Source organism: Lipotes vexillifer, unplaced genomic scaffold (genome assembly GCF_000442215.2).
Source record: "Lipotes vexillifer unplaced genomic scaffold, Lipotes_vexillifer_v1.1 scaffold534, whole genome shotgun sequence".
NCBI classification, from domain to species: domain Eukaryota; kingdom Metazoa; phylum Chordata; class Mammalia; order Artiodactyla; family Lipotidae; genus Lipotes; species Lipotes vexillifer.
In genome coordinates, this window is record NW_006787833.1 from 2,471,652 (window position 1) to 2,482,272 (window position 10,621).

General features: G+C 44.9%; 2 protein-coding genes across 2 annotated transcripts in view; one reads left to right on the top strand and one right to left on the bottom strand.

Moving 5' to 3' along the window:
• Nucleotides 1-3,964, top strand: part of NMT2 (N-myristoyltransferase 2) — a 69,548-nt gene extending 65,584 nt beyond the window's left edge. The window contains exons 10-12 of the mRNA XM_007460882.1: nt 174-341; nt 2,191-2,328; nt 2,514-3,964. Of these exons, the coding sequence (XP_007460944.1) occupies nt 174-341; nt 2,191-2,328; nt 2,514-2,534 (327 nt within the window). The 3' untranslated portion in view covers nt 2,535-3,964. The remainder of the gene's footprint in view (nt 1-173; nt 342-2,190; nt 2,329-2,513) is intronic.
• Nucleotides 3,965-5,769: 1,805 nt separating this feature from the next.
• On the bottom strand, nt 5,770-6,618 carry RPP38 (ribonuclease P/MRP subunit p38). The gene has a single exon (XM_007460883.1). The coding sequence runs from the start codon at nt 6,616-6,618 to the stop codon at nt 5,770-5,772; it is 849 nt and encodes a 282-aa protein (XP_007460945.1).
• Between the last annotated feature and the right edge of the window lie 4,003 nt (nt 6,619-10,621).

The window sequence follows — 10,621 nt, forward strand, 5'->3', positions numbered from 1 at the left end:
TGCCCAGCATATGGTAAGGGGCTCCACATCAGACTTGGAGAGCGGAGCATGAGCTGTTGCTTTTCATTCTAACGGAAAGCTGTGGTGCAAGTCAGAGATCAAGACGTGAGCTGAGACGCCTGGATGAAAGTTGTTCAAGGAGATGTTTACCTGACGTTGCCTTTGTTCTTTAGAACTCCAGTGGTAAACTAACTGACTTCCTGAGCTTCTACACGCTCCCCTCCACAGTCATGCATCACCCCGCCCACAAGAGCCTCAAAGCCGCCTACTCCTTCTACAACATCCACACAGAGACGCCGCTGCTGGACCTCATGAATGACGCGCTCATCATCGCCAAGCTGGTACGCGGCTCACTCCTTGCCATCCCGTGTGTGTCTCCAAATATGTATATTGGAGTATATAAAACATCTTGTATTTTCTTCCACACGGTGGGGGGATTTGTTTGAGATACTTCTGTTGACAGTCAACGGAAGAATTTTGATAAGAGGTTTTTTTTTTTAATTTAATGGCTCTTTTCATCATTAATTCTGTTGTTACTTAACCAAAAAGACATTTTGTACAAATTAGAAACTTGTAGCCCTTATATAAAGATACACGAAATTCATAATATAAGGAATATAAGAAAAATAACGTGATCCCATGATACAGGCATACCCTGGAGATATTGTAGGTTTGGTTCCAGATGGTTCCAGATCACTGCAGTAAAGCAAGCATCGCAATAAAGCGAGCCACACGAGTTTTTTGGTTCCCAGTGCATATATAAAAGTTATCTTTACACTATAGTGTAGTCTGTTAAGTGTGCACTAGCATATTTAAACAATATACAGACCTTAATTTAAAATACTTTATTGCTAAAAAAAATGCTAACCATCATCTGAGCCTTCAGCGAGTTGTAGTCATATCAGAGATCACAGACCACCGTAACAAATGTAATAAGGAAAAAGTTTGAAATATTACAAGAATTACCAAAATGGAACACAGAGACACGAAGTGAGCAAATGCTATTGGAAAAATGACTCTGATAGACTTCCTCGATGCAGGGTTGCCATAGACCTTCAATCTGTAAAAAACCCAGAATCTGTGAAACTCAATAAAACAAGGTCTGTCTGTATGGGGAAAATATGAGTGTGTTGCAGTGAATAATTGGCAACAGTAGGTTTTTTGATTCAAATAAATAGTCTCTGAATTTTAAAATTAAAGAAATTTAATTTTAACTATTGGAATTATTATTATTAAAAGGATTTAAAATGAAAAGAATTAAATTCAAAATGTTCCTTACTATATTTGCATTATTTTTCTATTTCCTCAGTGTGGTAGTAAGGATAATTGTTAAATTCTTGCTACAAATAAACATTTTTCTTTAAAAAGAAATTGAAATCAGCTGACGGGGACATTTTGATGTAATTGCTGAGTGAGAAGATAAATATTGTTCACGAGAAATTGGGAGCAACCCTTCAAAAGTGTCTTCCTTGTAGTCTTCTAGTATTTGATCATTGGAAACACTTTTTTAAATCTATTATAAGTGGATCCCCAAATCAGCATTCTCCTTTGCTTCTTTGATCTTGTAGCTCATTTTCAACTACCTCCCCAAAAAGGCCAGTAATAAGTTATTTAAGTTAAAACCCCTGAGAAATAGAAATATAGGTGCTTCATCTATATCACATTTTGCATAGTATTATCTAAGCTTTTTTTTAATTCTGTTTTTACTATTAAAATGTTACTAAATTTATTTCCCATTATCAGCCCAAGACAGATACACGATTTAAAGTCTTTACAGCTTTGATTTCTTGGCGTAGGTTCAGGTAAGTCAGAACGTAGAAAGGCCAGTAACTAACAGTTCTGGTGATAGAGCCATCTAGGCAGCTGTTTGCTTCAAAAACAGGGACAAAATATTTCCTGATATTTTAATAGATTCTTTTTTGTCAGCCATCAGACTGCACTTTTCGATTCAGCATTTCTGGATAATCTTGCTGACTCCATCAGATTCACTGCTTGCTAGTTTAATAAGACAGTTTTGAACTGAATTCCTAACCCATACTATATATTGCAGATATTAAACCTTATTATAAATGCATTATCAATTCAAGCTATTAGTAGGGGAATGAAATGTTATACTGAAATACATAATATACAAAACACTCTAATCCTTTGAAACTTTAAAATTAAAAAAAATTTTTTTTACATTGACAGAAAGGATTTGATGTATTCAATGCGCTAGATTTGATGGAAAATAAGACATTCTTGGAAAAACTCAAGTTTGGCATAGGCGATGGCAATTTACAGTATTACTTGTACAACTGGAGGTGTCCAGGAACAGAGTCCGAAAAGGTAAGTGAAGTTGATAAACCTTTGTAAACTTGATAAATTTACCTAGAAAATCCCATATTTGCTTCTCTTTGGATTGTTGAGAGGTTTTTTCTTTAGTAGCTTTTGAAAAATATAGATCTATTGTACTACGTTATAATTTTTCTTGCTGACTTGTTTTCGCTATTCCATTTCTTCCCTCCCTTTAGGTTGGACTCGTATTACAGTAGATGGATATTTCTATTTCTAGAACTCTGATGTCATCGTTTGTTAATATCCTAGTTAATGATTCCTGGAACTGCCATTCCAAAGAATAAAAGCACAACCTAAGTGACATCGAAGTGTCAGTAACAGAAAAGATGGAAAAACATCGATTGGTGACCAGTAGAACACATTTCTAGCTAGAATGTTAACATTCATCCTTTTTTTCACTGTTGACCCATTTGTAGGAGGGATGGAAGGAGGATACAAAGAGCACATTCCTCTAATTTTCAACCTTCTGACTGTCTCTCAATGAAGAGAAGGTATTTGTCCCTCTCTAGAAAAATGGACCGCTTTTCTATGGATTGAACAGAAATCACAGAATCGTGTAGGAAAATCTTTGCCATTGTGTGGAGATAAACTGCTGCCTTTCTGTTTATTAAGTCAGGGTCTGTGGGTCCATGTAGCAGAATGAGGGAGCCATTTGGAAAGGGTTTACTTATGTCACTGCACATGATCTCATCGGGAACATCTATGGAGCCAGCATTTCTGTAACGCAGTGATGAGCGGTAGGTGTTAAAGTGAAGAGTGAGATAAAAATGTACTGGTTGACTATTTCTCTAGAAGCAAAGTTGCCAAATCAATAAACACACAAATGGGTACTTTGATCTTCAGCAGGTTTGTGGATTGGTTCCAAAGCAAGGTTTGGGGCAAACATTGTGTTCTCTGAAGAGCACACAACCCTGACAAACTAGACTGTTCTGCTCCTGCAGAGACTCTCCTTCTCAGCAACAGCCAGGATACGTGAGGAAAAGAAAAATCAAAGGCCTCAAGTCAGAAGACATGCCCAGTGGAGTTCATGAGTGCCACCAGGACACTGATCATTTGAATGTTTTTTATTACTTATGCAGAATTGCACATATTTCTTTATCCTGACTCTAATTTATCATGAAAGCTGTCGTGCTCTAGGAAGATGTCTTATTTGTAAATAAGTCTTGTGGTTTTGTTACTGATGGTGTTTTTACCTAGGATTTGAAAATCCAAGTTTCTCGGTGTACATAGATAATGTATATATCACCCATAGCCCAAGGGGGAAGAGATGCTGGACGAGGCCACCTAAAACGGCCTCGACTCAAATACCGCAAAGTAGATACTTCTTCCTGCCTTTATGTACCAGTGCCTAGGCCGTTCGGTCCAGAAAAATTTAATTACCTTCGACAACAGGATGCCCTTCCTTCATGTTATAAGTAGTCAAAGGACACAATCATACCTTATAAAAACCGGGCAGGAGCTAGCACACTGTGGCCCATGAGCTGAACTCAGCACATCGCCTGTTTTTGTACAGCCCACGAGCTAAGAATGGTGTTTACATTTTTGAATGGTTGAGGGGAAAAAAAAAAAAGTTTTGTGACACATACAAATAACAGGAAATTCAGATTTCAGCATCCATAAATAAAGTTTTATGGGAACAAGGCCTCATTCATTCATGTGTTGCCTGTACGTGGCAGGCAGGGTTGAGTTGTTCCGACAGAGACTGTGGACCCAAAGGCCTAAACCTGGCCTTTTAGGGAAAAAGTTCTATTGCCTCTGATTTCCTCTAAAAATCAGAAAGCCTCTTTGCAGCTTCCCCGTCATCCTGAAGGCCACCCCACAGCTGTGGCACCCTGGGACCTCCACTAGGGGGCATGCGTGGGCTCCGAAGTCGTCCTTAATTTAGGACCCCACAGTTTTCCTTCTCGAAGACGCAAGGGAAGACTTCTAGAGGATGATTCAAACCCAATTGCGTTACCTTTTTTTTTTCCTAACATGAGGAGGATGCCTGCAGAAGCAAAAGTGAACCAATTCACTGAAACACCAGAATTAAGTAAACAAGATTTTTAACATAATCCAGAGTCGAGGCTCCAGTTGGGAATTACGTTCCGCTCATTTTTATGGCACAGTCTTAACATGAAGTAGGTTTTCGAATAATTGCAGGATTGTCCCTCAGAAATTGTGTCACGGGCTCACCTCATGACAAATCTGTGGCATTGTTCCTCTATTCACTTACATAATTGCAGTTAATAGAGTTCATGTTCTTTTACTCAGTAATTTTTAAATACAGTAATTTATAAATTATTAGCACACTTGCCACTTTATAATGCCTCTTTATAATTTACGCATGTTACCAATGAGCATTTTAAAGTAGAAAATCAGTACAGCTGCTTGTTTACAAAGTAGCCGTTAGAACTAAATTTCAGTGCAATACACAGTGTCTCACAGATTCAAAAGACCCACACCACCCCGTGTCCTTTGTCAGTAATGGAAATGCTCTGGTCCGTGACGTATCCTTGCCCACACACCCCACCATTTTTTGGTCAAGATGGCATTCAGTAAATTTAAATGGAGGTGGCATAATCCACAGATCAACCAGAATTTAGGCTGAAAATAAACTTTGGCAAGCCAGTACCTTCCCCGTAAATTACAGAAAGCACCTTTTCCAAACAAACATGCTGTAAACAGCGGATACTTTTTAACATAGAGCACTGATTCTGTTCCACATACTAACACGAGTGACCCGTGTCATGGCAGACCCACCTCTGAGCATCCAAGCTCCTCCGCTTATTTTTTTATTCTCTTCCTGCTTTATTTCACCTAATTACCATCATACTTTGGATACATGCTATAGTCCCAAGGAAGTAAGTTAACCGTGTAAAGGAGTGAATTCTTACCTAGTCAGAATACCTTATCTGGCAATTTTGATAAATGTTTAGCCTTTCTCCCAAGCCCACGCTTAGGCCTGCCTACAAAGAAAGGCAAACTGACAGTAAAAAATAATAATGTATTGTTTCTGAGGACAGTGTATTGCTTGGCATTTACCATCTTTCCTTTACAACTGATGGTGCACCTGCCATCCAGTTTCATCTCCCCCGCCAACTAGAACCGTGTCTGTGTGGCCTATTTGCCAAGTTTGGCCAGAAAGATGTCCAGTGTTGCAGGATACAGATGTCCTTGCTCACAAGCATCGTGCCAGCCTTTTAAAAAGGGAATTTATACAAGCATGGACATTAGTTTCAATAAACTTTTGATACTCATGCTGCTGAACATTCTCTGCACTTAGTGTCCCTAAGCTTCAGCCTATCTGTATTCTACAGTCAGAGAATCTTACACATTTGAAAGGAATGATACTAAACAGTGTCCCAAGAATATATGTAAAAGTCATTTTATTCAAGGCTTCTCTACGAGGTGGCGTTTTACAACTGTATGAAGTGACAGGTTTATACAAGATTACTTTGAAGCCGTTTTTTTACTTTTGGGTGGTTTCCTTATCTTATTGGGGTTTGGAATCACTTTCTTTATTTTCAGGGGTTGTAACACTGCAGCCTGCTGACCCTCAGCAAGCTTTCTCTTGGATTTAGAGAGGTCTTCGAAGGAAGTGTCCAAAATCTCTTTGTCTTGGCTTTCCAAAGATTCCATCTCCGGGTTCTCCCCGGGGTCTTCAAGTGGGTCTCGGAGCCACGGCACGTCCAGACGGGGGACTCTGGGGATGATGGCCCTCACTTCCTCCGCAAAGGCAGCGGTGTTTCTTTTGAACCCCAAGGCCAGGACGCACGTCAAGCCCATGGCAGGTGCGAGCCTCTCGCTGAGCCGGGGCACCTGGCAGGCAGGGACACCTCTGCTGGCGCTCAGCGGCACCAGGTGCGCGGTGACGATGGCCGGCTTGGCCGACTTGCACGCCAAGACCAAGAGCAGCTCGTTCCTCTCCAAGGCTCTGGTGACCTCGTTGATGCCGATGGCAAGCTGCTTTCTGACGTCGGCAGGGGTCCACCCTGATGCCTGGGGCTCACCTTCTGGCTTTTCCTCCTTCAGACCCTCACCAGTGTCCACATCCATGCTGCACGTGTCTCCGCTTTGTGTTTTCAAAGCGGGCTGCTTTCTTTTTCTCTTCCTGTCCTCAGTCTTCTGAAGCCCGAGAGATTTAATCCTGTCCTCCAGGGTCTGTAGTATGAAGTGCATATCCTCCCTGTCCAGGGCACCCCAGCGGATGGTATACGGGTTGTTCAATGATGTCTTCACAGGTAAAGGTCTGGTCTTCCGCACAGAGCCCCTCCCTGGTGCCTGGGGGGCTGCGGCCATTCTGAAGACCCTTCACAGAGGAGCAAAACGACAAAGGAAAACACATGTTAACTAGACATGCACGCCTTAAGGATATCTTGGCTGTGCCCTTTCTGATTTTGGAAAGGCTAAAGCAAGCCTACCTACATAGGACGTATATACACGTACATATATATATATGTGACCATACATCTAACTTTTCTTTTACGTTTTCCCCATTTTTTCCTGTGATTTGGTCTTCATTCATATACATGCAATTTATGAATGTTTTGTGTTACTGTGATCATACTGAACTTCTATTTATTTCCTTTAAAATGTTCCATGTTTCTACTTGTTCATAATTATTTATCCTCTTCAGGACCTCTGGTATTAGTCTGATAGATTTGTTACCATTTTCTGTATTGCCCTCTACTTAGGCTTCCGTCCATCCATTCAGCAAATACTCACTGAGCACCTCCAACTCTTGAGTCACGGGTACCGTGTTTCAGCCTTGAACAAGTTCCCACCACCACCTCTGTGAGTCCCCGAGTCCGCCTGCCTCAGCACACAGTCTCTAAGGGCCCTGGAAGCCTCTGCCATTCATAATTAACCAGCTGTGGTTTTTACCATAATGTATGCACATGACTAAAAATCCAAATGATACTTTCATTCTGTGCCCTTTTATAAGTCTCCTTCCCTCCCTGGACCCTAAGTTTCTTGTCTGTCTTTCCTAAAACACGATACACAGATTCCCCCTTCCCCTGATAAGTCCAAGCTGGCCGTTCCTCTGGCTGACAATGTGATGAAATCTAGGGAAATACTGTAATGAAATTTAAAGATATTAACCCATTAAGGCAAAATAGTAACAGGGATCCTTGCTGGGGAAATGTTATAGACCACTGTTCAGAGGAGCATGTCCTGTTTGTCCTGCCCAGAGGCAACTGCATATTCCTCTTTCTTCCCTCAGTTTTCTTCCTGGGCTCAGCCGGGAACCACAGGGACCCAAGGTGGAGAATTGAAGGAAGTTAAACAAGCCAGTTCTGGAGAAGTCTGGTTTTGGAACTGTTCCTGTTTTCAGGTAACGAGATTTTCTCATTCCAGGTCATTAATCCCATGCACACCTGCTCCCCGCTCCCCCAAGTGCCCCTGGCAGGATGGAAAAAAAAGAAATCTCCAAACACCCTCCTAAGAGCCCGGCTGCTGCTGCTGAGGAGCGGGTGCCCCGTGGAGTGTGTCATAAGGCATGTTCTCCAAGAATTATTTGGTTCTCACCCGATTCCTGCATGATGGCCCTGTGTGTGGAGGAGGAAACAGACTCAGGTTAAGTACCATGCCAGAGTCACAACTGGTTTCCCAAGTCCAAATTTTATGCTCTTTCAATCCTGGCTGCACCTAAAAAATAATCTATGACTTTAAAAAAGATAGAGATGGTTGGTCCGTACCCCAGGTCTGCTGAATCGGAATCCTGGGGAATACAGCAGGGCACCTGTACTTGTCAAAAGGCTGCCTAGCTTAATGTGATACAGAACCGGAATTGGGCACCACTGGTGTAGGACAGCGGGCCTTTCCACAGTGGACTGGCCTGAGACAGGGTCTCCTGACCTCCACCGGCCTCAGACATTCCTCCTACATCACCACCTCACGGAAAACCAAAACTCAGCTCCCTGGGGTGTGAGCTCAGACCTCATTCGTGTCAGCGTTGCCCACTGCTAGAGACTCGGCGTCTGCCCCCTAAGCTGGCTTCCTTCTGGTGCAGCCCCCGCCCATCCCCATCATCCCCGTGCAAAGCAGGAGGCAGCTCATCCAAATCCAAGGAAGTGACTGGCAGGGGCTGGCACCAGGTTGAAGATGGTCAGGAAAAGGGAAATAAATGACCAAGGAGCAAATATGAGGATCTATCGGAGCTCTGCCAGACCACAAACTACAGTTCATGTGCCTCAGCATTCAAACAGGGAGTAAGTACTTACAGTTATGTGCTGCTCTGGGCATTAGCTCCTCCTGTCTTCAGAATCTAGGCGAGGGAGACAAGAGCCAAGTGGTTCAGATAAGTAGAGTCTCACGGGATATAATCCAAAACCAAAGTGGAACAAGTAACAGCTTTGGAGGAGAAAATTGGGAAGGCCTTGCTGAGGTGCCTTTGGAGGCCTCTGCTGCCCATGAGATCAAGTGCACACTCACTGGAGTGACATCCAAGGGCCCCCATGTCACCATCAGCCTTCCTCCTTACACCCCACCATGGAACCACATACTGTTTAATGAAGTCACCAGTTCCTCCCCTCCATGGCTTTACTCACATCCCCTCTGCCTGGGGAACTATTCCCACCCTTAGCCCTACCACCACCTTTCTTACTTGAACAAGTATTTGTGGATTATCCACAATGCACCAAGCCAGAAAGATGATGAATTAAAGCAAAAACAGCCACTGAACTCATTGGGCTTAGAATCCATGTGGGAGACTTACCCACAAAATATAAGATGTGATGCACATTAAGGTCAGGGACCTACAGGATCCTGAGCAGAGGCCTGACTCAGTTGAGGGGGTCAGGAAGGGCCTCCCGGAGGAAGTGACCTTTTAACCCACACGTGACACCAAAGGGAGTACCTATTTGGAAGAGCATCCCAGGGAACTGCATTAAAGGAAATGATGTCAGTGTCGCCGGGGCAGAGATGCTAGAGAGAGCGGAGGGAGCCGGAAAGGCGAGGAAGGACCAGATGGTGAATACACTTGCAAACCCTACAATGTTCAAAGCAGAGGAGTGGCGTGGCTGGAAAGGCGTCACAGAAAGATCTCTGGGGATTCGGGCCAGGAGGAGTCCTTTGCCACGACTGGAAGCAGCAAAGCAGCTCCAGAGTAGTCCTGGTAAGAAATGACGGTGGCCTTAGCTAGACGTGCCGCAGAGGGGATGGATGGAAATGCATGCTACTTGAAACAGTTAAGAGGTGCAATCCGCCCGACTAAGTGATGAACTCGGGGTAAAGCAGAAGAAGGACTCAGGGAGGACTCCGGGGTTCTGGATCTGGTAGCCGACCCCCGAGTTACTCTCTTCCTATGGTCTGCCGCCTCTCTATCGAGTGCCTACTTACTTCGCTACTTAACACACGCGACTGGAGTCATTTTCTGGTCCGCCTCCACTTCTAGACCGCGGAGTACAGAAGGGACAGGGTGGGGCTTTACCTATTTCTAGTACCCGACAGACGCTCAACTCCAGGCAGAGAGCGGAGCGTGAGCCAAGGCCGGGACGCAGGAAAACACGCTGGTACGGGCGGGGGCGGTCCCAGGGACGCGGATCCTGGGAGACCTTGCGCGCACCCGGCCCAGTCCCACGCTCGATCCCCACCAGCGGCCCCTCCGGATCTCAGACCCAAGCGCAGACCCCCACTCACGGTCGTCCCTGCGCCGGTTCCACGTGGGCCGCGCTGCGCGTGCGCAGAGCCCACGCCTTCCCGGGCCCAGCTTTCCGACGCGGTGGGGCGGGGGGAGGGGAGGAGGACCGGCTCAGAGAACACGTTTCATTCTTCTGCATTGGGCCACTTCCAAACGGGAAAGTCGGCCCAGGGCGTCGCGACAGAGCGACGGAAGGTTTCTCTGAAAACCCTGAGTTTAGGACCGGGTCGGAGGCTCTGGATAAGGCCCTCCAGCGGCAGTGCGCAGGCGCATTGTGTGTCTCGCGAGACTTCAGGTTGCCTGGTAACCGGCCACCTGCTCTCCCGGTTGCCCTGTCTGGGGAGCCTTGTATCGCGGTTAGACTCCGGAGCCTGGCGGTGTCACCTGACGCCGCTCTCTTCTAACCCAATTTCTACCTTTCAGTGCCTGGCAGTCTGAGCCCCTCACTTTTCCGTTTTTGGCTTGCCTAAGGGCCGCAAAATTCTGATCCAGTTCCCCCATCACCGAGCCTCTGCCGAATCCCCGGCACCGTGGAAATCAAGATAAATGGGGGATGGGGAGGTGGATTGAGGAAACCACGTGTTTACAGGCACCAGTGTAGGAGATCTTGAGCCCCGGAAAGAGGAGAATAAAGGCTATCCTGAGTTGCGACAGCGGTTC